Raw genomic sequence first — 27,379 nt, 5'->3', positions numbered from 1 at the left:
AGACCCAGGCAGGGGTGACACACAGCTCCTCTCCCTACAGGCAGCGCAAGCGGCTGTTCTTGGCAGGGCTGCCAGGCCTCTATCATTTTCCCAGCAGGACTGACCCGGCACAGGCAGCCAAGCCTCTTATCTTGGTGAGGGGAATTAGTTTGAGTGTGAGGTAATCAGACCACATTGTTACCACATCCCAGACCATGATTTGGTGTCAGCACTCACCACATGAAACACACATATTGCTGGTGGAAAAAGTCACCAGAGGATCCTCTTTACTGCACATGTTGCTTTTGCCACCCCAAACCGCCAGCCAGGCTCTCCCTGGACACAGGGATACACTAGTTTTGGTAAGCCAGGTGGGGTTAGTGTTCCCATGGCTGTTTGGGAGTGCTAAATAAAAAAGCAAGAAAAGCAGCAAGGGACTGAGAGGACCGGGTGGCCCAAGGACCACACCAGCAATGGACACGGTTGAGGCTGTCAGGAGGGGTGGTCTGATGGCTCTGGGGCAGATGAGGAACTATGGAGACTTCTCCCTTCAAGGCACAAACATGCTGCTTGTAAAGTTCCATGCAGGGGTGCCAGGATGCTGCTGAGCTGCACTAGAGCAGCCTGCAGCAGCCAGCTTCCGGCTCAGCCCTGCATTCAGTCTCACCTGCTGCCCAGGCTGAAGCCAGCTCTGCCCCCAATAGCCCCCAGCACAGCTGATGCTCTGGGTCGGCAGCTGCGAGGAGCAGGGACCCTGGCTGAGGGGGGTTTAGGGGTCTTGCACCACAAAGTACTTCGTAGGTCTGTGGTGTGATCCAAGTGTCAGAGCCAGCGCAGAGGAGGCTTTCGGACAGTGATGATCTGAAACATGTTTCAGCCAATTTAACTATAAAAATCTAGCTTTCACTTGCATGAATTTCCTAAAAGACATGCCTGGGTGACAGCTGGCTGTAGAGTTAGTGTTTTGGCTGTGAATGCTTTTAGCATGTGAAAGTTATCAAAGACACAAGAAAAATCAAGGCATAGGCAGGCTTGGCCCATGGTGTGGCTGGAGACCTGCCAGCAGCTTCCCAATGGTCACGGTGTCTCAGCTTCACCCTAAGGAAGGCTGTAAAAGCCAATACAGTTAATGTGAGACAAATTCTGGGGTCACTGAAGTCAGCCAATATCAAGGCTGTCATGTAATTCTCAGTCCTGACACCCATGTGTTGTCTCCACATCTTCTACAAATGATAAACTAAAATGATCCTTTCTGCTCTTGGTGCCTCGCTCTTGACTCTACAACCCTCTGAAAGACACTCCACCACCCTGGTTTCCTTCCATGCATGTCTTGGCCATGGTCCTTGTGTCCTTGAGCAGCAAAGAGGCAGCTGAAGGCACTGGCTGGGGAAGGGGAGGTAGGTGCTTTGGAGATGGGAAGGGAGGTGTCTAACCAAGCCCTGAGCACCAAGGGGTGAAGCTACCTTCTGCTCTGTTTGGTGGTAAGCATCCATGGACTGGATGTGTCTGACCTACAGACGCCTGGGATGGGAAGTGTGGGAGAAGGGACAGTGAGAGAGGCCAGAGGCAGCTGGAAGAGGGGAATTCTCCAGTTAAGAGCTGCTTTTTGAGCTAAAGTTGGTTTTCTTTAAGCTTTCTTTTGCTGGCGTGTATGAAAATGAAAGGTTAAAAAGTAAATCAGCCAGACTTGCTGCCGGGATTATGAACTCTCTGCTAAGAGCATTGCAAAAGGCTGAAGAGTTTCAGCCATGGAGAGCAAATGATGGAGATGCTTTGGCAAAGGTTTTGTCCCACCCACAAACCTGAAATTTGGGTGTCAAAGAGTTGAGAAAGTCCCAGGTATGAGCTGCCAGGAGTCCCAGATGCCCAGCACAGATCTCAGACCTGCTGTATGGGCTTGGCACCATCACTGGAGCCTGGCCGGGAGAAATACCCAGCACTTTCAGTTTGTGTTCAGCACTAACATCTTCCTCTTTCCAGTCTGGGAGTCCTGCGAAACAGCAGCACGTCATGCTCTGTGCCCCCAAGTGCTGGAGGGTGGGTACTGTGGGGTGACTACCTTTGTGGGATAGAGGGTTCCCAAAGTACAAACCCAGGCTCTGTGCAGAGTTTTGGGGCAACCAAGGACAAATCTGCCTTTCTCTGCAGCCAGCCCCCTCGCAGAGATGGGCTTACAGCAGATGATGTGCAGATACATAAGACAGTCATGCTCAGACTTAAAACTCGACTAAAATTAGGCTGTTTCTCCCCGGCGGCTGGGGAGGTGTTGGGTGGCTCAAGTCCCTGGCACACAACCTGAGCACATGGCAAGAAGTGACCTGGACTTCAACATGCACCTTGCAAAGCCTCATCTGAAATGAGTGACAGCTGCCAATAATGATAAAAGCCAGTCTCCACAGCTGAAACAGGACTGTGGCTGGCATCTGCCTTGAGAGGTATGTGGAGGCATCTTATCCAGTTTAGCAGTTTTTTAGTCCTAGTATGAGAATCTGAGGCAGGAACAGGCTGACCATCATTGCTCCCTGCTCCCCTGCTCCTTCCACATGGACTTGTGGGTGGTCAGCAGCTGCTCCCAGTTAGGGCTTGCAAGACTTGGCTTTACTTTTGGGGCAGTTCCAGCTATTTCTGCGTGACAGGACAGCTCTGGAGACAGAGCCCACCTCTGGGTCTCAGGGCTCAGCCGCTGAGCCATGGCACCAACTGTGCTGTCCGGTCCAGTAGCTCCACATCTCCCAGCTTGTCAGTGCTGCACAAAGAGCACCCCCCAGCCACATTCTTGTCTTGTTCTCCCACACCATCCTCCTCAGCCACCCCCATTGATGGGTGCCTGCTCTTCTCACAGTCTTGCCCTTACCCTCTGTTCCCATGAGCCCTGGGCAAGGCAGGACACTGCTTGAACCACAACCCCCGGGGTCCTTCCAGCAAAGCAGCTCCCAGCTCTTGAGCAGGAGCCATCCACCACATCAGGATGCTAAAGCCACCACTGCACTGAGGCCACATGGTCCCCAGGTGCTGCCCGTGTCAAGATGCAGGTGGAGATGAGTTCCCTGGGACAATCCAATCCCAGCTGTCTCCTTTAGGCACCCTCATGCCCCTGTGGTAGCTCAGGTCATGCTGGACCCTTGTCCTCATGCACGAAGGCCAGATGAGCTCTCCCAGGCTGGTCTCTGCTCTGGAGATGCCACATGGACATGAAGGCACCAGCTTCACCTCCCTCTGGTGTAGCCATCCCCAGTCTCAGATGTTTCTCCAAGAGCTGCTCCTGTCCCAGCAGGAGCTGGGACACACAGAGCAGGGTGACAGCCAGGGCCAGTACTGGCCCTTTGTCAGGATGATGCTGGGTTGGTGTCCAAGCCAGGCTGTGTAGAGGCTCTTTCCCCACCAGCCCTGGGGTTTCAGAGGAGTGTGGGGCTGGGGCACCCACCGGCATCTGCAGCACCAGCATAGGGAAGCCGAGCCGCACCCCCAGCGCGTCTGCAGGGCCAAACCTCTGGGCTGTGAGCAAGCCAGGGCACTCCCCTAACATGTTTTTAGCCAAGGAGTTGTAATTGGGTTTGGGAAAGGCTCCGCTGGCAGCGATATCCAACTCACCCACCACAACAACAAAAATAAACCAAGGTAAGATTTTTATCTTTGCCAGGGCACATTCCAGTGTATAAGAGTCTGTTGGCCCGAGACATGAAGAGCCTCCCTCCCCATGCTGTGGAGCACCAGAGATCCCATGGCTCACACCAGGCAGGGGATGGGCATCAGGGTCTGTCCCCTCAAGCCATGTCAGCTGGCAGAGGGTCCAGCAGGATTTCACTGAGGGGGATGCTCCCAGAAGGAGTTTTGTGTGTGCCGTGTCGGCCTGGCCACAGGCTGGTGTGCCAGAACTGCACACTGCTGGGGTGTGAGGGCAAATGCCCCAGAAAGTTTCGTTGCAGGACTTGGTGGCCCTGGGCACATCGGGCGACTCCTTTGCATGAGGAACGAGTCCCAGGAAGGGATGTGGCTGGTCCTGGCTACCAGGTAATCCCCACCACCCGCAGCCATGCAGGAAGCCCCCACACCCCCATCAGGGCAGGACCCTGAGTGCCACAGCTCGGCAACGTGCCACCCCTGTGTCCCCAAACGTACCTGGGAGCTGGCCTTACCTCGGAGGAGCAGAGCTGGGAAACGCCAGCAGCTGGCTCTTCCCCAAGGAAGCTGCAAAATGCTGGAAAAGCCACTTGCAGGTGAGCTCAGCGGCGTGCTCAGCAGGTGGATGTGGCATCATCCCCCCGTATCATCACGCCCTGGTGACATGGCTGTTTGCTAGGTTGGGGCTGACAGTCCCAGACAAGCCCCACTGGGGCTCAGCAGCAGGAAACGGCCCCGTTCCTCTGCAAAGTGTTGTGGCAAGGCTGAAGGATGCATTCATTTCTTTGATCTTTTTTTTCTTTTTTTGGTTTGCCCCTTCTTTGGTTTAATTAGCCGGGTGGTTGGGGAGCTGTGGGAGAGTCCAAAGGCACCGATCAGTCCCCAGGGCAACTCATGGAGTGTCTTCTCCTGACTCAGATGCTTGGCTGCTCTTCCTGTTCCACCAACTGTGTCCCCCACCTTCTGTGACTCCAGTTCTTCACACCTGTCAGCAGACACTGGCTGTCCCCCCACACCGCCCCAGACTTACTCCCCTGCTCTCATCCCCATCGCCCAGCTCTCACCCTCCCCAGACCCCACCAGTGACTCTGTGGTTGCTGGTGACACAGTATCTGCGGCTGCAGGTGACACAACACCCATGGCCCGCACACTCCAATAGATGGGGTATGTTGTGGGCACAACTGCAGCACCGGGACACCAACAGCAGGGATGAACTCACACTGGTGTGAGGGGAAGCGGACAAGAAGCAGCCAGCCACTCCCCTCCCAGATGTCATGTCCTTGGTTTGCTGTAGCTTGGGCCGTGTGAGCAAACAGCTCGCTCCAAGCGGACAGACCAGAGGATTTGGGGACATTACAGCTGCACGCTGGTGACACAGAGCCCTAGAAAAGCACATCTCAAGGTGAAGCAGGAGTGGAGGAGCTCCTGCAAGGCAGGTCCCAGTGCTTGGGACCCAGTGCCACCTGAGGGGGTGCAAGGACCGAGCAAATTGGGTGTGCCTGTGCTGTCCCTTCCAGCACCCAGCCCTGGCGCCAGCCCAGGACAGGCCATCTGGTCCCTGGGGACATCGAGCCAGGACTGGAGGCAGGTGCCATCTGAAGAGAGGCTGGTGGGGAGCAGGTCATACCACACATCATGTAGCCCTAGTATGGCCCAGTCTGTGCTAGATCTGTGTCAGCTTATGGATCCTGCTGGACCAGGCCACTGGTTCTCCCGCTGCTGTTCCATGACAGCCAGGAAGAGCAGGCAGCAGCGTGAAGGGACAACCATCATCTCCTTACGGGAAACCTCCTCGCAGTTCCCATCCACTTCCTAGAGAGAGAAGGAGCTACCACTTGTTTCATTGTCATCAGGGCATCTCACAGGGGAGACCAGACTCACGCACACATTCCTGGTGCTCCTCAGGCTCCTGCTAAGCAACTGAACTGGAGAGCTGCTTATATAGCAGTTCTCTGTCTCAAGACCCTGTCTGCATGAAACAGATCCTGAGAGCAGCAGAGGAGAGAGTGTGGTCCCAGGAAGAGCTGGGTACATGGAGCAAAGACAGGGATGGGCCAGGGAGCAGCTGAGGTTGGAGGGAAAGCTCCAGCTAACAGACGTTTTGTCAGAGTCAACATCAGAGTACAAAGGTCTGCAAAACATGATGTCAGAAGGAGACCAGTTCTCTGAGCCTGGGCTCCAAAGCGCCACGTGTCATCTCGCAGACGGGCAGATTCACTGTTCTCAACATCCTTGTGGTGGGAGCTGAACACAAGTGATGCCGAGGTGCCTTTGGCGCTGGGAGTTCCCTGTGACATGGGCATTTAGCACACTGATCTGCACTTCCACAGGGAATACTGAATTACTCATGTTTTCTGGGGGTATTCTCGAGAGCTGGGTGAGACAACCCCCCCCTTCACAACCAGCACCAGCTGTGTGCACTCCTGTCCCCATGCCTTGCCCTGCCACCACCCCTATCTCAATATTTAGGGAATGGATCTGAAATACAAAGAAAAAACATTTTTGTTCAAAAATACACACATCTGGCTCAGAGCATGGCTCCCTAAAACCCTGCCAGCACACTAAAGGCATGAAGTGCTCAGGGAAGTGAGAGGAAAGATGGAAGTAAATTAGCTTTGCTGCTGAAGCCAGCACATCGCTACAAGCGTGGCCTCAGACAGGGCAGGGCAGGCGAGGCAGCAGCTGCAGCGCTGCTGGTGGGCAGCAGTCTGGGGGGTACGAGGGTAACTACAGCAACCAACCAACCTCCAGGTAATTCCTGTTCTCCAGGCAGTTGTTTTAAGTACAAACACTTCCTAGGAAAAAAGGATTTTATAAATAAAACTAATCCTTCCATGCATTTTTATTTTAAAATAAAATAACTGGCATATCGAACAGTGCTTGCAGGGCAGGATACTTTAACACCAAGAGACGTGTGAACTGAAATAAGGATGCGGCACAAAAGGATCGTTCGAAGAAACATGATGCTATACAACGCAGCAGTGTGCTTAATTACAGACCCTGCTAACACAGTGCCAACCCTGTGTAATCTGCCACCTACCATTCTGTGCATAAATAAAGATGGGGAAAAGCCCGACTACTGCTGCTACGAGTCCAGGGCTCCCCGGTGAGCCGGGCGCGTCCCTGGCCGGGGTGAGGGCAGCGGTGTGAGCCCGCTCCCTCGCCGTCAGTTCACCCGGCAGGCTCGGATCATGAGCAGCTGGAGGAGGATGAAGACGGGCGACATGATGAGCCCGTACCACAGCTCCCGAGTGTGTTCCACCAGCTTCTGGCACAACAGCATCTCAAAGACGAACTTGAGGCTGAGGATGGTGAGGATCCAGAAGAGCCGCAGCACGGCCAAGCGCTTCTCCCCGTCCTGGAAGAGCCGCACCGAGACGATGGTGGTGAAGTAGGTGCTGAGGCCGTCGGCGGCGAAGAAGGGGACGAAAACGACCCACCAGGAGAGCGCCGAGGCCTCGCCATCCACCTTCAGGACGAGGAGCACGGAGAAGGCCAGCAGGGCCAGGCCGTGCAGGAAGATCTCGAAGGTGGCGAAGCCCAACCACTGCACCAGCTCCCGCAGGGAGAACAGCATCGTCCCGGCCGCCGCGGGGACATGGGCGCTGCCTGGGGAGGGGGGAAATGGCACCCCCAGCCCCGGCGCCCCCGCCGCGTCCCGCCACGCTCCGGCGGCGGCGGCGCGCGCTGATGACGTCTGAAGCGCGGCGGCGCACGCTGGTGACGCAAACGGAAGCGGAAGCGGCGCGTGGGGACGGTGCACGGTGGGTGCTTGCGGCGGGGCCGGAGCCGGGGGCGCGGGGCCGGCCCTGTCCTGTCCTGTCCTGTCCTGTCCCCGAGCCCCCGGCTTCGGCCCCCCAGCCTGTCTTGATCCTGGTGCGTGTCCCAAAGCGCTCCCACTAGGAAAATCCCCTTTTTCCTCAGGGAAGGGGCAAATCTGATGCTGCAGCCCCTCTCCGCAGGGATTGATCTGTAACGAGGCTGTTCCCTCCTTAGCGTTTTCTTTTGTAGTTATTCTGGATTTTTCCCCGTGGTGGAGATTTGTGAGGCAGACATACGTTAAAACTGGAAACGGTGAACAGCCCATCCCAGGGCTGCACTGAGCCCGTGGTGATGAGGACAGTTAAAACGAGCCCAAACGTGGATCGTTGTCCCTGGATTTTATGCTCCCCTTCCTTTGTCCTGGCAGCAGGGATAAGGATCACAGTAGTGTCACTGCTGCTCCTGTGGACGGGGACACTGACGAAGGGGGGGTCACTCCCTCAGCACTACCCAAGGGTGGAAAGAGCCTGGGAGCCTTGAATCCTGCTGCTATCTCCAAACTATTCAGCCGTCCCTGTGCCTGCTGTTTACAGTGTCAACCCCACAAATGTCACCTGAACCCACAGTCACCGGCACTCCTTCAAAGCCTGGGCGGGTGTCAGTGTGACACCCCTCATGTCCCCTCACCTCCTGGTGATTTCTCTGGTTTTGTCTCTTGCAGATGGTGGAACGGAAACTCCTTGTTCTTTTTGGCAGCCAAACTGGGACAGCTGAAGACACAGCCGAGAGAATTGGCAGAGAAGCCAAGCGACGCCACTTCCAGTGCAGAGTGGAGGCGCTGGACAGCTATGATGTGGTGAGCGGTGACACAGGGGTGCTCCAGGCACTTCTGGTCTTGCTCCGTCTCCACCAACCTCATTTCTCAGACGTGGGCATCCTTCACCCTTGCTGTGACCTGCTGTATTTTACCAGACGCTGGCTCTGTGCCCTTCTTGAGGGCAGGTTGTGCTTAACTCAGCTGAAAAGGTGTGAAAACTGAACAATGATTCTTGGAATAGAGCCCATATTAGATGACAGACACTCAGCCTTACTCTGTAAGGCGAGGTGCACCAAGGAACCAATGCTGCAGGCAGCGTGTGGGCAGCAGATGCTGCTGCAGTGCCTGTGGAGGAGGTCGTTCCACATGGGGCTGCAGGTTTTATTCCCAGTGTGGTCTGTCTGTGAGTGGGATGTGATGTTAGCGGCCATGTCGGGACAGCTGGGACACGTGTTTGTAGGTTGCTGACCTGAATGTTCCTTTCCATGTTTGTGCCCACAGGCCAACCTCATCAATGAGCTGTTGGTGGTATTTGTCTGTGCAACCACTGGCCAGGGTGACCCACCTGACAACATGAAGGTAGGATATGCCTGTCCACGTTGCTTTTATATTCCTGATCCAGTGACTGGATTTCTCTCTTGAAGCAGCTTGAGCAATGGTTATTTTTGGAGGGGGGAGCTCTGGAGCTGCACCAGTCACATCTCGTGTTACTGATGGGCCATGGGCAGGGAGCTGGTGAGGTTTCAGCAGCTTAGCAGCTGTGAGGCGCCCTGCCGTCGCAACAGCTCCGGGTTTGTTGAGGGCTCTCAGAGCATCCTCAGGATCCATAAGCTGTTTGTGGAGCACTCTCCAGAGCTGTCCTTCTGGCAGGTAGCAGTGGTGGCTACTTTCAGGGGTCACCTCTGCAGAAGGATGGGCTCCTCACTCTCTTGGGACTCAGCGAAGGGCAGGAGGGTCCCCAGGGGTGGGTGAAGCTGGAGCAGGCAGGAAGGGAAGGCCTTCTTGGCATCAGCGTGACTCCCTGACCGTGTCCTTTCTAGATGTTCTGGCGGTTTCTGTTCCGGAAGAACCTGCCACCTGGTTCCCTCTGCCAGCTGGACTATGCCGTGCTGGGCCTTGGTGACTCCTCCTACCCCAAGTAAGCAGCTCTGCAGCTCCTTGCCTGCCCACAGCAGCTGCTCCTCACAGCTCTGGCTGCCAGCAAGAGCAGCGTGGTTGGGGAACAAAGGGGGTGAGACGAGACAGAGCTTGACTCTAGAGCAGCAGCTCAGGTGAAACAATTCTCACCAGCCTTAAAAATCCTTGTCCTGCCAGCCCATGTTCCTCCTAACCCCCAGGAACTGGGCTTCTGCCCATTTCTTTCTTCGCAACCTCCTCAAGCAGATGCAGTGTCTGGGACATCATTTCCCAGTCAGTTATTACAGACATGCAGTACTCTGTCTGAATTGCAGGAAGGTCTGTGCCACAACAATTTCAGTGGACCAAGCCAACAGGAGACATGAAACATAAGACTTTTAGGTGGCAGCCAGCCTTGTTGGTCCCAGTTCTCTCCCAAAAGATTGTTCCCCTGTGCCCGAATGAGCTGTAGTGGGAGGGGTGGGAGTGTGCCTGAACTCCGTGAAGCAGTGAGGGGCTAGAGGGGAGGAAGTACTTCTCTGCCCCAGGCACAAGCTGCCCTGACAGGAAGCTGGACCTCCCCAAGTCCCTTCTGGGAGCTGGTCACAGCCTGTGTGGCCCAGCAAGTGGCAGCCAGCTGCTTCTCCAAGCTGCCCCAGGGTGGAGGCATAGGCTGGGCAGGGCATGGGGCTGGCTCGGGCTGGACCTGCTGCTGTGCTGCTCCAGCATAGCCCTGGCAACATGTGCTGGCTGGCTCGTGCTGGAGCAGCCCTGCCCTCTGCAGCTGCGGTTATTCTCTGCTCAGGTTTAATTTTGTTGCGAAGAAGCTGCACAAACGGGTGCTACAGCTTGGGGGCAACCCTCTGCTGCCAGTGGCATTGGGAGACGACCAGCATGACTTGGGGTAAGAGGGGTGGGGGGGTGGAGCCCTGGGGTGCACTACAGTTTTGTCCTTGGGCTGACAGCAGGGCTGTGAGTGTTTCACCCCAGCCTTGGGGACAGCAGTGTGCTGCTCCCATCATGGGCCTGCTCCTGTGCCCAAGACATGGCCAGCGGCCTCCTGCTGCTCTCTGTGAACATGCTGGTCTCTGCTCAGAACTCTCCTCTGCCAGGAGCTGGGTCGTTTGCTTCTCCAGGGTCTCCCACAACCTCCAGCATGTATCAACATCTCCTGGCTCTGCCCCGGTCCCGTTCAGACCAGAGGACAGCTGTGTCACACAGACATGTGCCTGCAAGCATTACAGCAGCCCAAGCTGTGCTGCTCTTCTCCTTGCATGGGGCAGAGGCTGCGTGTGGCTCAGGGAGTCAGTGACCATCACCAGTTGTGGCTGGGGGTTGGTGATTCTGTTCAGACATCAGTGGTTGGGCCCCAGCAAGGGAGTGAGTGCTTAGAGTGGCTGAGACATGTTTCAAGACCTGAAACTGGAAGGGAATGCCATGGAGTGACTGTGCAGTGGAAGAGGAGCAGAGGTGGTTGCCCAGGGGTGGCCCAGTGTTGCCCGGTTGCAGGGGTCGCAGCACTGGAGCCTGAAGGGATGATGCTGTGCTGCTGCAGCCCAAATTTCCCACTTGCAGGCCAGATGCAGTGGTCGATCCATGGCTCCTGAACTTATGGGACAAGATCCTTGCCTTGTATCCTCTCCCTCCTGGCCTTGAGATCATCAGTCCAGATGTACGGTGAGTGCAGAGGGTAGACAGGGACTGCTGGAGCTGGCTGGTGTGAATGGCCATTTTCTGAGGTGGAGATACGCCCTGCTTTGACTGGGAAGCCTCCCCACACAGCTTCTGGTGTCCCAGTTATCCCTTGGACTTTGGCCATGGGTGGCCCATCTCTCTCTGGGTGGAGTGTCCCCTTGTCCCCTGTATGTGTGTGTCAGCTACCCGGGCAGGCTTCTGCCCATCTTTCTGTCCTGATGTGCCTCTGGCCTTAGCAGACCTGCTGAGTATGTGTTCCCAACCAGCCTCCCTCTGCCTGCTCTGGAGCCTTTGGGATCTCCTTCTAGCCGTCTGCATTGCATTCCCTTACCACAGGGGCAGGGGTGATGAGTGGTGGATACAGTGGGAGAATTCAGGTCTCTCCCTGCCTCCAGCCTCTAGTGCTACAGCAGCAGAGGAGCTGTGACACAGAGGTAACCACACTGCATTGCTCTCCTTCCCACAGCCTGCCCCCAAAATACACCCTGCACTACCTGGCTGAGGACTCCCTGCACCCTGATGGTGGCCCGCTCCAGCCAACAGCACCCAGGGCCGTTCCCTCCGAGCTGCATCCCTTTGCTGCCCAGCTGGTGTCCAATCAGCGAGTCACGGCAGAATCCCATTTCCAGGATGTCCGGCTCATCGAATTCGATGTCACAGGCTCAGGGATCACGTGAGCATTTTCCTGGCTTCCCCATGTTTTGCTGTGTGGGATCAGGTGTCCTGTAGTTGCCTTCCTCTTCCACTCCTCTTCTTCAGTAATACCTGAGGCTGCAGCCCTAAGGACATGGTCCCTGCTGTGCTGTCCCCCTCCATGACAAGGTCAGGGGCGTGTGACAGTGTGGGTCCTGCCCGTGGACCAGCTTGCCATGTTGTGTCAGAGAGCACAACGCTAGTGACACTGGGAACCTGGCTGAATTGTGGCCTCTCCCCTGGGGCGGGTGCGGGTCGTGCGGTGGTGCTGTGCCCACGGCCCGCCCCATGGCTGCGCTCGACAGGTCCCGCTGCATCCACAGGTTCAGTGCGGGGGACGTGGTGATGATCCAGCCCCAGAACTGCCCCGAAGACGTGCAGCAGTTCTGCCAGCTCCTGCGCCTGGATCCAGACAGACACTTTGTGCTGAAGCCCACGGAGCCTGGTAGGTCCTGCCCACTGGGACAGAGCGGCCCCTGAGCTCTGGCCCAGCCTGGAGCTCCGCTTTTCCTTTGCTGTAGAACTGGTAAATTGGGAGTGGCTGATGAGACATCTTGCAGGATGGGGGCTCTCCTTCCTTCCTAGTGTTGTGTGTTTGTGGATCCCACATTAGAGCCGGTGTGACTTGGGGGAATCCAGCAGTGTCCAGGCTGCACCCATGCCTGGTGACTTTGCAGCCCCCAGCACAGAGCGTGGAGGATCCTGCAGCCCCCTCAGCCCACGACCTGAGTTGGGGAGCCTGTGCTTCTCCCCACTCTGCCTGTGCCTCGGGGACCTACTGCAGGTGCTTCTGCAGGCACAAACCAGCACCAACAACTAGAGAAACCCCTTGGGAGGCCCCTTGGAGCCCTTGGTGGATCTGCAGTCTGCATGGCACTAGGAGAGTTTTGTTTTCTGTCCCCTGAGTGTCCAGTCCCCCTCAATCTTTCATATGTCTGTCAGTGCTGGGATTTTTGCCTGGCAGGCAAACCCAAGAGAAATTCAGGATGCTCTTCACACCCTTGGGGGAGAAGTAGGAGACAAGGACAGGCCTGACACATATGACACTGCTGGTTACTTCCACTTTATTGTGTGCAGGTAAGGTGGGACCCGTATGGATAAGGTGTCCTAAAGCATTTGCATAAAGGAAGGGACAGCTCAACACCACTGACTCTCTGTTGCAAACCTGTGGGCTTGAAAAGAAAGCTGGGGAGAGCAGGAGGGAGTGGGGCCCCCTGTGGGGAGCAGTGGTGGCAGTAGCTAAAGTTGGCTCCATGTGGGTGCCTACAGGCAGCAGGGCTGCCCTTGTTTGGGTGCCTGGGGAGCGCCAGAGCTGCAGGGCAGCAGGCAGGCGGTGCTGGGGCATCCGGCCCCCGTGCTGGCCCTGAGCACTGCCTGCTGCCTTGCCTTGCAGGCACATCCCTCCCTGCCCTCTTGCCGCAGCCCTGCACCATCCAGCACCTGGTCACGCACTACTTGGACATCTCCTGCGTGCCGCGGCGCTCCTTCTTCGAGCTCTTGTCCTACTTCTCTACGAACGAGCTGGAGCGGGAGAAGCTGCAGGAGTTCAGCTCTGCGCAGGGCCAGGAAGAGCTCTACAGCTACTGCAACCGGCCCCGCAGGACCACGCTCGAGGTGAGGCTGGGGGAGCATGACAGACCCGCTCTGTGAGGGCTGTGCTGTGGCTTAAAGCACCCAGGCAGATGATCAACCATAATTTCTGGGCTGGGGAATTCAATCTACCTCACCCACTTTCTGAAGTGTCCTTGGATTGCAGCTGGTGGGTAGGACCTGCTCCAAATCCTTCTGGGCCCCCGTGCCGCAGCCTGAGGGTGAGGGGCGGGCAGTGGGACAGGGCGGTTGGTGCTCAGAGGTACTTGGCGTGGTGCCTTTGGTCAAGGGCAGCGTGGCACAGCAGTGTGGGACAGCCCCTGACCCCTCAAGGAGCAGGCAGGCTGCCTTCTGGGGTGTACCCAGTCTCACCCTGCCTGGGCTTTGCAGGCCCTCTGGGATTTCCCTCACACCACGTGTGCCATTCCACCCGAATACCTGCTGGACCTCATCCCGCGCATCAGACCCCGCGCCTTCTCCATCGCCTCCTCCATGCTGGTAAGAGCTCAGCCCTTTCTGGCCTCCTGTCGGGCTCTGAGCTGAGGGTCTGGCAGGGCCGGGGCTGACCGTTGGTGCCATGTGTGCTGGGCTGTACTCCCAGGCTCTCTGAGCACCCACAGCCCACCCGAGCCCCGGCTCTGCTGCAAGCACGTGGCCAGTGGATGTGCAGGACGTGAATCCCAGGGCTGTGCCAGGCTCCGTGTTAGGGCACTTGCCCTTCTGCAGCCCCGCAGGTGCTGGGGCTGGCCCAGTGCACTGCAGAGGTCTGGTGTCCTGGTCACGGGGGGCAGTGGGATGTGGTGCCACGGAAGCTGGGACATCCCTGGGTGGTGCGGCCGTGGGATGGGGGAGTGCTGCTTCCCGCTGCTGCCGGGAGGTGGCAGTGGGACTTGGCCCGGGTCACTTGGCAGACGGCAGCCCATACACTGGTGACATTTGTCCTCCATGGGGACCTCTTGGCTTGGACAGTCTCTGTGGCTGCTGCCAGCTGTGCAGAGCAGTCCCACAGGAGCTGGAAAACCCCCTTCCCTACTGGAAAGGTTTTGGGCTCCATTCTGTGTCCAAGTGGCTGTTTCAGGCTAAGAAGTGTTTCAGACACCCTGGCAGGAGCTGGGCACAGGCTTTGTCCCTGGAGGAGACGCTGGACTCTTCCTGCAGAGCTGTGCTGGGTGTCTTCTCATTTCTCATGTCTGGACGCAGGCTCACCCCGACCGGATCCAGATCCTCATGGCAGTAGTGCGGTACAAGACGCGGCTCAGCAAACCCCGCCGTGGTCTCTGCTCTACCTGGTTGGCTTCTCTCAATCCAGAGCAAGGTAACTGCTTGGACTTTGTGAGAACCCTGTGTGCTTACCACAGCCCACAGAGCTGAGCCCATGGGACTGTGGTGGAGCTGTGTGCTTGCTGGCCACACACTGGAGCTGCTTGGAGCCTGGGTGGAGCACACTGGCCTGGCAGGATGGGCTGAACTCCCAGTAGCCGTCCTTCCTGGCTGTTCCCATCTTCTTTGGAGCATGACATGCTCCTCTAGCTTCCCTGAGCACCCTGAGCTCCTGGTTTTCTCCCAGCTGCTTGACCCTCCTGCTTCCAGTGCCAGCATGCTCTGCTGCCCCACAGTGGGTTGCTCCTGGTGTGCTGGAGCTGGTTGCGTCCTGACTGCTGGACACCTCCAGACACATAGCACCAGCTCTGGAAAGGATGGTCCTTCTATTGAACACATCCATCCTGTCCTGCGAAGCCCCTGTATGCTGCTCATCTGATCTAACCACAAAACCCCTCCAGCTGGGTCCTCAAGCAAATATGACAAGCTCATGGGGTCTCCCTGCTGCAGGATGGTAGAGAATTGCTCTGTATGACTCCAGGGCAAGACTGGATCTTCTCAGAGTACCTGGATAGGGATCTGCACCCCTCTGCTGACTCCCAGAGGAGGCAGGTTTGTCCCTCCCTTACTCAACAGCCAGGTTGAGGTCTCTGCTCGCCTCCACTGCTGTCTTCCCTGGCACGAGCCATGTGCTGTGGAGCTCTTGCCTTGCTCCGGGGTTCACTTGGGTGCTTGCAGAGACAGTGCTGAGACAGCTGAAGAGCTTTTCATACACAGATAGTGTGCCCATGGCTCCAGGGGTGCCTTGGTGCCAGGGTGGTGGTAAGCCAGGTGCTCTCCATGTCTTCGGAGCATTCTGGAAGAGCTGGATGCCTGGCTCACCCTCTGCAGGGTGGCATGGGTGTGTTGCTGGTGAGGTGATGCTAATTGGTCTGATTGTTTTGCAGGTGATGTCCGGGTGCCTCTTTGGGTGAAGAAAGGAGGAATGAAGTTCCCAACTGACCCTGACACCCCCGTGATCATGATTGGCCCTGGCACAGGGGTGGCACCTTTCCGAGCAGCAATACAGGAGCGGGTGGCACAAGGACGTAGAGGTGAAAGACAGTCCTGAGAGGGATTTGGGATGCCCCTTGCTGCAGGCAGGTCTGTGTTCAGTGTACAGGAAGGAGGGTCTGGGAGCTCCTGAGGGTTTGGACAGGCCCAGGCTTTGCTTTGTTTGAGTGGGAGCAAGCTGGGCTCTGGGGCAGGTGAGGACCAGAGCCTGGTGTGTGCAGCCTGTGTGGGTATTCACAGGTTGTGCTGCAAGGCTGCTCCTTGGGTCAGGGTAGGGGCTCTGCAGAGGCTCTTTCTTGGCTCTTTGTGAGTAGAGATGGGTGACTGAGCTCATCTTCTGCTGCACAAGGAGTTTTGCCTCCACCCTTGTCTCATCCTCATTCCCCCCATCTCATCTGTGGGTCTCAGCAGGAAGCTGAGGCTGGTGAAGGAACGGGCAGCCCTGAGGGGCTCTGCTTGCCCTACCTGACCCCCGCCTCCTGTTTTTTCAGCACACAGGGGCCTCTGCTTGCCACAGGTCACTTGGCTTCATGCTCACTTGGCTCCTGGCTCTTCTAGGCCAGGGCTGTCAGCCAGGCGCAGCAGAGAGGTGTGAGCCTTGGGGCTCTGCCACAGGTCTCATGGGCACCAACAGTCCCCAGCACTTGCAGGGCGTTTGGTCTGCCCAGCACAGCCCTTGTGGTCTGCTTTCTGCAGGGAACTGCTTGTTCTTTGGCTGCCGCCAGAAATCCAAGGACTTCTACTGCCAAGCAGAGTGGGAATTGCTGGTGACAAAGGGCTTCCTGACACTCTTCACAGCCTTCTCCAGGGACCAGGTCAGTTCCCAGAGGAGGAGGGTGGATACAGAAGCATCTCAGGCAGCACTGATGGGACTCTGCTGGTGTTTCTGGCCCCTGTAGCTGTTGGTGTGGACTGCGAAGGGCCTGGCGGGGTGGCACAGTGGTCACCTCACTCCCCCACACCACCTCAGTGCTGGATGGGATCCCCACCAGCGCTGCAGTGCCGCTGCCCAGCGGGGATGTGTCCAGCTGAGTTGAATGAGAAACGTTGCTGGGATGGGACTGGTGAGCACCAGAACAGAGAAGGTGTTAGCCACCTGTTTGGCTGGACCACGTGACTGATAAAAGGCTCCCAAGCCTCTCTGGGGGGTCACCAGGCAATAACCTCTCAGGATTGAGTGCCGCCCTCCTTACCATGTCCCTCTGAAGCTGAGGAGCTTGGCCTCTGTGCCAGCTCTGCCTTAGCCTCAGCTGTGCAGGAGAAAGCTCCCTGAAGGTATGAGCACCCCCACAACTCAGCCCCTCACTCAGCTCCCTTATTTCCCAGGCAGTGTCTTTTTTGGACAGCTCTCAGCCCTGGTCTGGGCTGCAGGGCTTTTTGTCTTGCCAGGGAGGCTCCATGAGCTGGGACTCTTGTTTCACTGCCTTGTCGTGTCCCTTGATGGCACTGAAAGCTCAGCCTCCCTTTGAAACAGAGAGATCTGATAAAAAGAGTCAGTGAGAATGGGTATTTCTAGGTAGCTCGGCTGCACTAGTCCTTTTCTCCTGGCTGTGTGCATGCGTTGACATGAAGCCAGCGTCTTTTATCCAGTCACTTGTAAGGCATGAGTTGAATGTCCCTGTGAAAGCTTCCCAAGGCTTTAGTGAACAGGCACAGCACTGCGGAGGTTTGTTGGATGACCAGTCTGCTTTTTTTTCTGGTGGCTCACACAGTGAAGGAGGGATCTGCTGTTCCCCAAATCTGGAGAGTGGCCCCAGAGCCTCCTCCTGCCCTTGCAGACTCTGGAGGGACAGGGCTCACATGGAGGTGTGCCCCTGCCCTCCCTGCTTTCCTTGCTCTGTGAGGCAAAGCAGTTTGTCCGGAGGGTCTTTTGCCACCAAATCCTTGCAGTGCTGCATAGGGTGGCAAGTGAGAGCGCAGCCACGTAAGATGAGCCATTGTGCCTAGGAGGTGCCGTTAACTCATCAAAAAGTTTGCTTTCAAAGAGCTTGGCAGGAGCTGGGATGCTCCGTAGCTGAGCAGGATTTCCCTCTTCTCTCCATCAGGTCCTCTTTGCGGTGACCTTCTGTCACATCACGTCTGCCCCGTGGTGCAGACTGGTTGATCCCAGCCTAATGCGGCTGTCGCTAATTCTCAGCAGGATTCCCTGGGGTTTAGCTGAGATGTGGTGACCTGAGTTTGTCACTGGGGTGCTCTGGTTTCTAGGTAGCTGCAGGTCCTTAAATGACCTGCTTGGAGTCGGCAGAGCCTCTGTCAGCACTTAGCTGATTAATGTTAATGATGCTGAAGCTGAGCTGTGTGGGTGCTTGCGACAGGCTTGCCTCCCTGCTGCATCGCCTGCGGCCAGGTCAGAGCAGCAGAGCTATGCCTGGGGGCGACCTGACTCTCCAGTGCCACGCAGCCAGTGTCACCGCCTGGGACCTGCTGACCGGGTGGTGACCAGCTCTTGAGACAGCCAGGGCTGGTCACTGCTCGGCGTTGTTCCCACGCACACCTCCGGGCTGCAGCATGCAGGGACCCCGAGATGCAGCCAGAGCCTTGTTGCCTTTGGGGATGGACGGGAGGGAGGAGGCTTCACCCGTGGCTCAGCTCGGCGCGGTGCAGAACGCGGTGTGGTGGGACGTGCAGCAGAGGGCCTGGCCTCCATCACAGTGTCACTTTTGTCACGGAGGAGCCGTCTGGGCCAGCAGTGAACTCAGGCACGTTGGCAATGGTGTTCCTCTTGGGCAGAAGCCAGGGCTGTAGGCAGTTGCTTGGATGTGTGAAGTCTTGTGGATTAACCCTTTGAGGACTCTCATCAGTTGGACTATACTGTGCCAAAAGCCAGTTGTATCCAGTCCCTGAGCACAGCAGAGGGGCAGGGAGTGGGACCAGGGCCATCCTGCCAAGCTCTCTGCCCTTCCAAGCTGTTTCAGGTCTCCAGCAGGTGACAGGGGTGTGGGGAAGGGTCTTGGCCTGATGGGGGCCACAGATCCTCCTCTGTCCATGCTGGGAGAGGAGAGGGCAGGAAGGGAGCCCTCACAGGGACTCCCCAGCTCATGGCCCTGGCTGTTCACCAGAGCTGGAGCAGGCAGGGAGCAGCCAGAGGATTGGGGGGAGCTACTTCCCCACTGAAGCTCCTGCTGCTGCACCCATCTCCCACCAACGAGATGTGAGGATCCCCTTTCCCTGTGCCATAGTTGATCCAACTGCTTCTCCCAGTGCCCCCTGCTCTGGGGGGCTGCACTGCCCTGAGCTCAGGCAAACACTCCCTGAGAGCAGTGCCCAGGGGCTGGGCAGGCATGCTGGGGCTGCTGCCAGGGCTGGTGGGCTCAGCACCGTGTTTCCCTGCAGGAGGAGAAGGTTTATGTTCAGCACCGCATCCAGGAGAACCGAAGGCTGGTGTGGGAGCTGCTGAGCAGCAGGAACGCTCATGTCTACCTGGCTGGGTGAGTGAGAGGTCTCTGTGCAGGGACTAGGGGAGCGGGGCTGCACCTCGCTGGTTCTCCACCTCCCTGGAGGCATTCCCTCAGCTCAGCCCTGGAGTGAGCACACCCTGCACCCCAGCAGGTCCTTAGGGGCTGCAGTGATTGCTGCAGAGGCACCAGCTCATTCCTTGTCTCCTCCTGGCTGAGGGCCATTTCTCACCTACCCTCTGCTCCAGTTAGCAGGGGCAGAGCTGGAACCATGGCAGAGCTGCTCCAGCTGTCCCTGTGTGCCCATCCTTCCCAACTGCCAGCACCCATGACCAGCATCATCTGCCAGCGGGCTGCCAGGCCTCTGACCCACAGCGAATCCATACACAGTAGAGGCCTGGCCTCTTCCCACCCCTCTCCTCCAGCAGGGCTCTGTGAAACTGGAGAAGTGGGCTTGTGCAGTTCCTATGGCTTCTCTGGTGGGCAGGAGGCTTTTAAAGCACATACCAGAGGGCCACCAGTGCTGGGGCTCGTGAGCAACAGTTTTTGGGACCCGTGGGGCATCTTGGCTGGCTCTTTGACCCAAAACTGCCTTTCTAAGGTAGGGACAAGCTGTGTTGCGCCGCAGCCTTTGCGTCCTTTGGCAGTACAGTTGTTCACCCAGTGGTTACCTTGGGCTGGTTGGAAATGTTGAACTGTTGGCCAAAAAGTGGAGTCTGGCGTTTTGGAGGCAGAGCATCCGTGGCTCTTTTCCTGGGCAGAGCCCTTAACCTGCCTGCCCTAGTCGCTGTGTGTGTGACAGGGAGGAGGCTGCTCACCCACTGCCCAGGGCAAGTGTTGTGAAACTCTTTGGGCTCCTTGAGCTGGCGAGAGGCTGGCGGTGGTGGTGTCGTGCACCCTGTGACCTGGAAAGCACTGTGCAAACCTGTGCCTTGCTGTCAACATGACTGACAGTTGTAGGAGGCTCTTTCCTGCCTGTCCCGCACGAGAGCAGGATTTTCCCTGGTGCCTTGCAGGGCGAGACTGGCCTTGCTGCATTCCTGGGAGAAGGAGATTTTTGTTTACTGCTGGTGAAGCAGAGGCCAGGCCGCCCACTGCCCCTCGCTTGCTGCTGCACCAGCGCTGCCACGTGGTCTGGCATGCCTCACTGCATGGCAGGGCTCCCTGAGGCCCTTACCCCAACCTGGTGATCTCTACCCACGGATCTGGGCTTCAGGTTTGGTTTTCTCCCTCAAGCTGCACTTGGGTTTGTGCCTCTGTCCACAGCCCAAATGCTGAGGCTGTGGGCAGCTGTTGAGTGACCACTGGGTATGGTGTCTTGATGGCCCTGTCCTCTCCTTCTGCCGTCCTCTTTGCTGCTTTCTGGTGCTGATGGAGACACCGTGGGGGCTGCCAAAAAAAGGATTAACGTCTTCTAAAGAGCAAGGCTTGCACAGCTCTCCCCATTGCAGGATTTTGCAGTGGCCATGAGAATGGCGTTTTGGACATCAGGGTTGCTCTGAGACCCATCTTGCTGAGCTCTTTGTTCCTGGCACAGGGTGGCCCTCAGCCCCAGTCAGGCAAGTAGGATCCAAGAGCCTGGTTCCTCTTGTACAAGTGGCAACTTGCCATGTTTGCAGTGGGCACTTCCCCAGCCCTCCTGAACAGCCCACACGGTGTGTAAAGATGCCTGGAATCCCAGTGCCCCTCCCTGGCCCGCAGACTCTGAACTGCCAGTGGGGTGCCAAACAGGAAGGTGCAGGTGGGCTGGCCTGAAAATGGCCTTTCCCCCTCCATAAAAATAGTATCCATGGTTTCAGCCACACTAGGAGAAAGACAGGAAAAGTGAATCCTGAGCAGCAGCCCTGGGCAACGTAGCACAGTGTCTGCCTTCTTGGGCCCGTGCTGGCTGGGGCAGGGTCTGCAGAGCCAGGGCTGGATCTTTTCTATGATTGTGCCCAGCTTATCTTGCCCAGAGGCAAAAAGGTTGAAAATGTCTGTCTCTTTCTGCAAAAAATAGATACTTGACATTTTTTCTATCACAAGCCCAGCTACATTATCTTGTACTTGCATATCAGTGCCTGACTCAGAAACAATACGACTCTTCCAAAAAAAGAAGACCTCCTTTCTGTGTATTTTGGGACATTAATCAGCTTCAAATGCAAGTCAGAATTCTGCCTTGTTCTTGGGAAACAGCAAGGACGTTGCCAGATGCTTGTGCCAATTGGAGCAGCCTGGGAAATTTTATTAGATGTTTTTTTGCCACACAGTGAGTTTATCAAATGAAACTCTCTAGGAAAAAGCCTGAATTTCTTATTTCTCATAAGAAATAATTATGCTTGGAAGTGTTAAAACCTGTTTGGTTCTTTTCTACATGGGAGCTTGTGTTTTCTTCACAGTTTCTTATTTTGAGGTCTGAACTGGCTTTGGGTTACAAATGTCACCATCAAAACAATCATTTCAGGAGTAGTGGAGGGACTGAAACAGCTGCTCCTTCGCAGCAGTCATCTTACCCAGCTCAGGATCAGACATGTTTTACACTGAGTGTTTCCCGAGATGAAAGGACAGTTTCCTGCCTCCTGCCAATAAATTATGACTCGTGCATATTCCTCATGTCCCTCTAATGAGGGTGATGGGAAGTGGAGCAATATGGAGTTAAGGCTACCAAGCTGTGATGCTCCTTCACCAGGGACTGGGTACTGCAGCCACCTCTTCGCCTGCAAATGCCAGGGCCAGGAAACCCTGTGTGGATAACAGCCCGCTGTCCTGGGAGTGGTATGAGCTGCCTCCCAAAGCCTGTCATTTATTCAGTGCCAGGCAGCCCATGTTGTGGGGTGAGGCAGGTTCCCCCCAGCCTGTGCTGTGTGCCGGGGTCGGTGGGTTTGGCCGCAGGGACTGCTGCCCCCTCCACGGACTGCCTTGCCAGAGCACTGGGGCTGCAGATATGCCCCCCGTTTCCCTTCTCGCCCTCCCATCACACCACCTACGCTCTCTTCCAGGAATGCCAAGCAGATGCCAGCGGCGGTGGCTGAAGCCCTGCAGTTGGTGTTGCAGCTGGAAGGCGGCCTGTCACCCTCCGAAGCAGAGGAGCATTTAACAGCCCTGGAACGGTCCCAGCGCTTCCAGTCTGAAACCTGGTCGTAAGCCTAGCTCCCTGCCTCCCCCTTCCTTGCAAACTGCCTGAATAAAGGAGTCAGCAGAATGATCCGCCCTGGCATCATCCTTGGGCTGAGATTACCCCAGCGAGGACAGGGGCCTGGTGAAGGGAGTGGATTTACCCAACCACCCCTTCCCTGATGGCAGCAGGGCCATGGTGGGCAGGGGGAGCCCATCTCCTGGGTGTGGGGGGTTGGTGTGGGTGAAGCCTGGCTCCCCATGCCCACACCCCGCTGCAGCAGAGGTGAGAAGTCTCTGGTGGGGTGCTGCTGGCTGGCTCCTGCACGGGACTGAGTGGCCACCCCATGTGCTCCAGCTCCTGGGGTCCCTGTGCTGGGTGAGCAGCACCCGCAGGCATTGCCAGAGCGCCAGTGTTGGCAGCGGCCGTTGTTTGTGGTAGGACCTAAAGGAAGTGAGCTCTTGCATGGGAGTCTCTCCACCCTGGCATTAGTCAGCAGCAGCAGTGCTTGCTGCAGGAGGCTGCCTTGACAGACCTGTTCCCCCTGTCTCCAGGGGCTGGGGCCAGCGGGAATGGGTGCAGGAGGAAGCTTCGATCTCTCTGTCTGATGCCAGTTCATCTTCCTGATCCTGCTTGATGACGAGCTCTGAGCTCCCTGAGCGCCAGATCCCACTGAGTTATCCCATTCCCTTAGTGCCTGCTCTGCTGGATCTGTCCTCCAGCCCATCCTGGGAGCTGCTTCCAGCCAGGGCCAGGCGAGGCAGCAGCCTCCAGCCCCTGGCAGCCCCTGTGTGTCCTCCTGACCCTGCCAGTGCCCCAGTGGGGCCAGTGCCACCACCTTCCTCCCCCAGTTTGGCGAACTCGGTGCCACCATGTAAACAGCAATTAGGGCCCAGGGCATGAATCAGCCAGGGACAGTCCCTGGGAGCAGGCTGGGACAGGAAGGGACAGAGGTGCCACACCACACCTGTGACCCAGCCACCCTCCCACACGCCCAAGTGTGGGGTCCTGCATGGGTGAGTGGCACCTGGGGGCACCGCTCGAGCTGGAAAGCGGGAACTTCTGGGGTCTCCCCCCTCCAGCTTCTTTGCCAGGGCTGCCTTGCTGTGAGGATCTGTTGCACTTGTAGGCCCTGGCTGGGCTGGGTGTCACCATACCCTGGGGGCAGCTGGGGGCCAGTGAGAGCTGCTGTATGGCACTCATCACGCTGGTGACACCATCCCCTTACATGGGGCACTATCCTTCCTGCCAAGCCCTGAAAGCTGCTTATGGAGCACGGCGAGGCAAGGTGACTGGGGACAAAGACCCACCTGGGGGACAGGGATGAGCTGGGTGGGGATCTGCCCTGAGGCAGCGCAGGATCCATGCTGATGTGCTATACTGGTGTCTGAGCTGGGCGCTGGACCGGGGCAGCGCAGGGCCAGTGCTGCCGCGCCCCACGGGCAGTGGTGTGGGGAGCGCTGGCCACAGAGGTGGCTCCATTTTTGCTGGGTGAGGAGAAGAGGCGGCCGTGGGCCCAGCTCCGCCCCAGCTCCCACTGGAGCTGATTGGTGCGGGCATGGCTGCCTGCCCTGGGCTGCCTGCATTTGAGCAGCTTCCAGAAGCTGACAAACCAGACTGGTTAGAGCCAGGCTCGGCCCCAGCCCTGCTTGGCCCAGGGCAGGCAGCAGCTGCGTGCGCGGGTGCCTGCCACTCCTGCACCCTTTACCGGCACAGCAGGCAGTGCCTGATAGTGCCCAGCTTGTTGCCCTCTCCTGTGGAGCGTGGTGGGTCAGTGCTGCATCGACACTGGCGAGGAGGAAGAGGAGAAGGAGGAGGAAGTGGCTGCTGGACGCTCACAGCAATGCCCCTCTTGGGGTGGCCTATCGGTGAGGGTGATGGGGATACACCCTGCTTTGGGGGCTCCTGACCTGTCAGCTTGGGAGGGGGTCCCAAACCATGCCGGAGGGATGATGGGACTCTGTGTGGATGCTGCTGCCTTTAAACCCTTCTGGCAGCCGTGCTGAAGGCCACCCCCTGCCCTGGAGCAGCACCCACGTCCCACACCCTGCCCCGAGGGGACTCAGGGGGTGGTGGGTGAGGGGGGCCGCTGTGGAACACACACCCCCATGGAGCCAGCAGCAGGCGAGGGGGCAGAGCCTGGCCCCCAGCTGGTGCCGGCAGCTGACAGGGAGGGCTGTGCCAGGCAGCAGAGCGAGAGTGAGACTGTGGGGTCGGGGGGCCCTGGGGAACCCCCCCAGCTCTGTGGAGAGGCGCCCGCCGCTGCCTGGGGGTGCTGGAACCCGCCACCGGCCGAGGACGCAACAGAGCTGCTCCTGCCCGGGCATGACAAGCCGCCTGCCCACGGTGCCTCCCTGCCCGCGGGGCAGGACCCTCCCGCTGCCACCAGCCCCGTCTTGCCCTGCGGAGAGAGCCCAGCGCCGCAGCGAGGGTTGTCCAGCTTGGAAAGCGCCTCCAGCTCCATCCTGAGCCTCTCTGGTGAGGAACAGGAGACGTCAAGCGATGAGGTGGCAGCGGCAGCAGAGCCGTGCCGCATGCCGGTGGGCAGCGAGGACGAGTGCCCCATCTGCACAGAGCCCTACGATGACCAGCGGCACAAACCGGCCCTGCTCAACTGCAACCACGGGCTGTGCCGCGCCTGCCTGCGTGCCATCATGGACACGGCTGCCGGCGCCGAGTTCGGCCGCGTGCGCTGCCCCATCTGCCGCCAGAAGACGCCCATGCTGGAGTGGGAGATCTGCAAGCTGCAAGAGGAGCTGCTTCTCCTGCACGCCCAGCCTGGCTCCCCCGGCACCCTGGCCACCCCCCGGCCCCCCGTCCTGCCGCCCCGCCGCCCGGGCCTGGCCGGTGCCCTCGAGCATCGCTTCCAGGTGCGCTTCCACACCAGCCGCATGTTCGGGTGCCTGCCCTGCGTCCGCTACCCGCCCTGCCTCATCCGCGGGCTGGGGCAGCTGGAGCGCCGCTGCCGCTGCTGCTACCTCCTGGTGCTGGCGCTGCTGCTGGCGGCCGAGATGCTCAGCCTGCTCCTCATCTTCCTCCCCATTGTCCTGATGGTGCTGCTTTTCCTCATCCTTGATAAATAGTGCGGAGTTTGTGCCTTCAGGTTGGGCCATGCCTGGGGAGAGGAGTCCTGCTCCAGCTTTGCTCCTGGGGCTGCTGCTGGCTTGCGATGCCAACCTGGGACCCAGGTGCCTGGGATACCCCGGCGCTGCCAGTGAGCCCAGAGTGGTTGAGGCAGCAGAGGAGCTGGAGAAAGGAGCCAAGAGAAGAGCTGGGCATTGCCTGCATCTCACGGGGCGCTGGGTGACACATCACTGCAGCAGTGAAGGGGTGGATGGAGCAGGAGCCCATCCTGCACTGGGGGCATGTCCCTGGCACGGGGCTGGGAACCGGAGGGGCTCTGCGGGCAGAGCAGGGCTGTGCCGTGGGCTGTGCTCCCTGTGCCCAGGACAGACAGACAGGGGTTCCCCAGCATGGACTGAAAATACAACTTGCATTTGTACCCTGGCTGTGTCTAGCTGAGTTCAGTGCTTGTTCCAGGCTGAGCGTGTCCCCTTGGGGCCCAGCTGTGACACGAGGAGGGGACGGGGACAGCCAGTGGTCCCCAGGCACCTTGTGACAGGGTGCCTGCCTCCACCGCGGCACCTCCCAGCTCCGGCCGAGCAGTGCCAGCCCGCGCTCTGAGTGGAGATAAGAGAGCAAACACGGCTCTGTCCCCTGCGGCTCTGTACTGGCAGCCAGCTCCAGCTGGGCACCACGGGTGGAGGAGTCCACAGTGAGTGTAGCACCAGGTCTGTGCCCAGGTGGGACCTGCCCTCAGGTGCCAAGGGAGCTGGGCCATCTGCGGCAGGCAGGAATATCTTGGTGGTGAGCAGGAGGTGGGTTCTGCAAGAAGCATTTGGCAGCCGGCCTCGTGCGGGGGCTGTGTCCCAGCCAGGCCATGGCGCAGCCTCTCTGCACCCCTGCTCCCCACACACTGCAGGGCACGGGGCTGGCAGCCTGTACCCTGAGGGGAAGGGGATGGCTCCAGGCTTACAGCCACCTTTGGGCTGCTGGTGGGTGGTGGTGGGGTGTCAGACCCCATAATCCTTCCAAGATCCCACTGCAGGGGTCAGCGTCTTGTGGTGCTGTCACCCATCTTCACAGTCTGGGATGTGCTGCTCCTTATTTATCACTGCCAGCCTCCTCTTGGTGCTCTGCCAAAGCTCCACGCAGACCCCATGCCAACTGGGGGTGCTGCCACCCCCACCCTGCGTGTCCCTGCTGAGGGGCTGGCTGACACTGCCATGCCCTGTCCCTCCAGCCATGCCGGGGTTGTGCAACCAGCTGCGTGTCCTGACTTTGCCCTTCTCCCCCGGAAACGTGCCACGGGCACCTCCCCAGGGCTGTGCCTGTGGGGGACCACAGGGTACCCCCCCCCCCCGCCTTCCCCTTCCTCCTGCAAAGGGACTCAGGTTGGTGGGGAGCAAGGAAATGCTCCCCTGCCTGTGCAGCCCCGGGGGAAACCTGTGCCCTTGTGCCCACAAGGGCAGAGATTTGGGATTTGCCGGGGCACTCGGAATACTCTCAGCATCGGCTCTGCTGTGTGTTGCTCCAGCAAAGTGCCAAGGCACAGGAGGCAGCAGGAGGAACAGGGCACCCCAAAACAGGTCAGGCTGGGAGGCAGAGGCATGCAGGTCCCCCCTGGCCTCATTGCATGGAGGAATATTTATTTATACCAAGTGGAGCAGCTCCATTAGGAGAAGCGCCAGCAGCTCGGCCCTGGCCGAGGGCATTTTTGGCTAGATGGGGCCTGCGTGAAAGGGGGCACTGAGACACCTGGGGGGACCGTGCCACCATGCAGGAGGCCTGGCACGTGTCCCTGCTCTACATTACATGGGGGGTGTAACAGGCTTTTGGGCAAACGAGGCCAAAGCTGTCCCCACAGGGACACAGTGGAGAACGATGCACCCTCCAGAACATCTGCACTCCCCTCACTGGGCTGCTGGCACCTGTGAGTGCTGAAAGCTGGAGAAAGGTACCTAAATCCCGCTGGTATGGGGTCCCGGGCGGGCTGCGGTGGGGGCCCAACCCCATGGGCGATGCTGAGCCCGGCGGAGCTGCCGGCGGTGTGCATGGGCTGGCCCGCGGGAGCCTGGCTGCAGTGCCTGCTCCCAAGGACTCGGTTATATTTAGTGTGTGGAGATAGCGGTGAGCAGCACGGTGGGTGTGCAGCACCGCAGCGAGCTGGGGACGGGGGCTGAG

At 58.4% G+C, this 27,379-nt stretch overlaps 3 protein-coding genes across 4 annotated transcripts; 2 read left to right on the top strand and 1 right to left on the bottom strand.

Annotated features, from left to right (window-relative positions):
* Window positions 1-6,424: 6,424 nt before the first annotated feature.
* Window positions 6,425-7,290, bottom strand: TMEM203 (transmembrane protein 203). The gene has a single exon (XM_074923781.1). It carries the CDS (start codon window positions 7,175-7,177, stop codon window positions 6,767-6,769), a length of 411 nt encoding a protein of 136 aa, XP_074779882.1. The 5' UTR covers window positions 7,178-7,290; the 3' UTR covers window positions 6,425-6,766.
* A 36-nt stretch (window positions 7,291-7,326) lies between these two features.
* On the top strand, window positions 7,327-22,233 carry NDOR1 (NADPH dependent diflavin oxidoreductase 1). Of its 2 annotated transcripts, none has more exons than XM_074923848.1 (15): window positions 7,327-7,364; window positions 8,084-8,218; window positions 8,681-8,758; window positions 9,220-9,317; window positions 10,101-10,199; window positions 10,871-10,972; window positions 11,457-11,663; window positions 12,007-12,128; window positions 13,077-13,297; window positions 13,664-13,771; window positions 14,474-14,588; window positions 15,541-15,687; window positions 16,343-16,461; window positions 18,980-19,074; window positions 22,020-22,233. In XM_074923848.1, exons 2-15 carry the CDS (start codon window positions 8,084-8,086, stop codon window positions 22,162-22,164), a joined length of 1,791 nt encoding a protein of 596 aa, XP_074779949.1. In that variant the 5' UTR covers window positions 7,327-7,364; the 3' UTR covers window positions 22,165-22,233. The 2 variants fall into 2 exon arrangements, with proteins under 2 accessions (XP_074779949.1, XP_074779948.1); XM_074923847.1 differs by lacking the exon at window positions 7,327-7,364 and adding an exon at window positions 7,425-7,476.
* A 1,528-nt stretch (window positions 22,234-23,761) lies between these two features.
* On the top strand, window positions 23,762-25,593 carry LOC141968772 (ring finger protein-like). Its single transcript, XM_074923850.1, has one exon. It carries the CDS (start codon window positions 24,244-24,246, stop codon window positions 25,216-25,218), a length of 975 nt encoding a protein of 324 aa, XP_074779951.1. The 5' UTR covers window positions 23,762-24,243; the 3' UTR covers window positions 25,219-25,593.
* Window positions 25,594-27,379: the final 1,786 nt, after the last annotated feature.

Source organism: Athene noctua, chromosome 20, assembly GCF_965140245.1.
Source record: "Athene noctua chromosome 20, bAthNoc1.hap1.1, whole genome shotgun sequence".
Lineage (NCBI taxonomy): Eukaryota > Metazoa > Chordata > Aves > Strigiformes > Strigidae > Athene > Athene noctua.
Note: the sequence above shows the minus strand (reverse complement) of the source record. Positions and strands in the feature narration are given on the sequence as shown.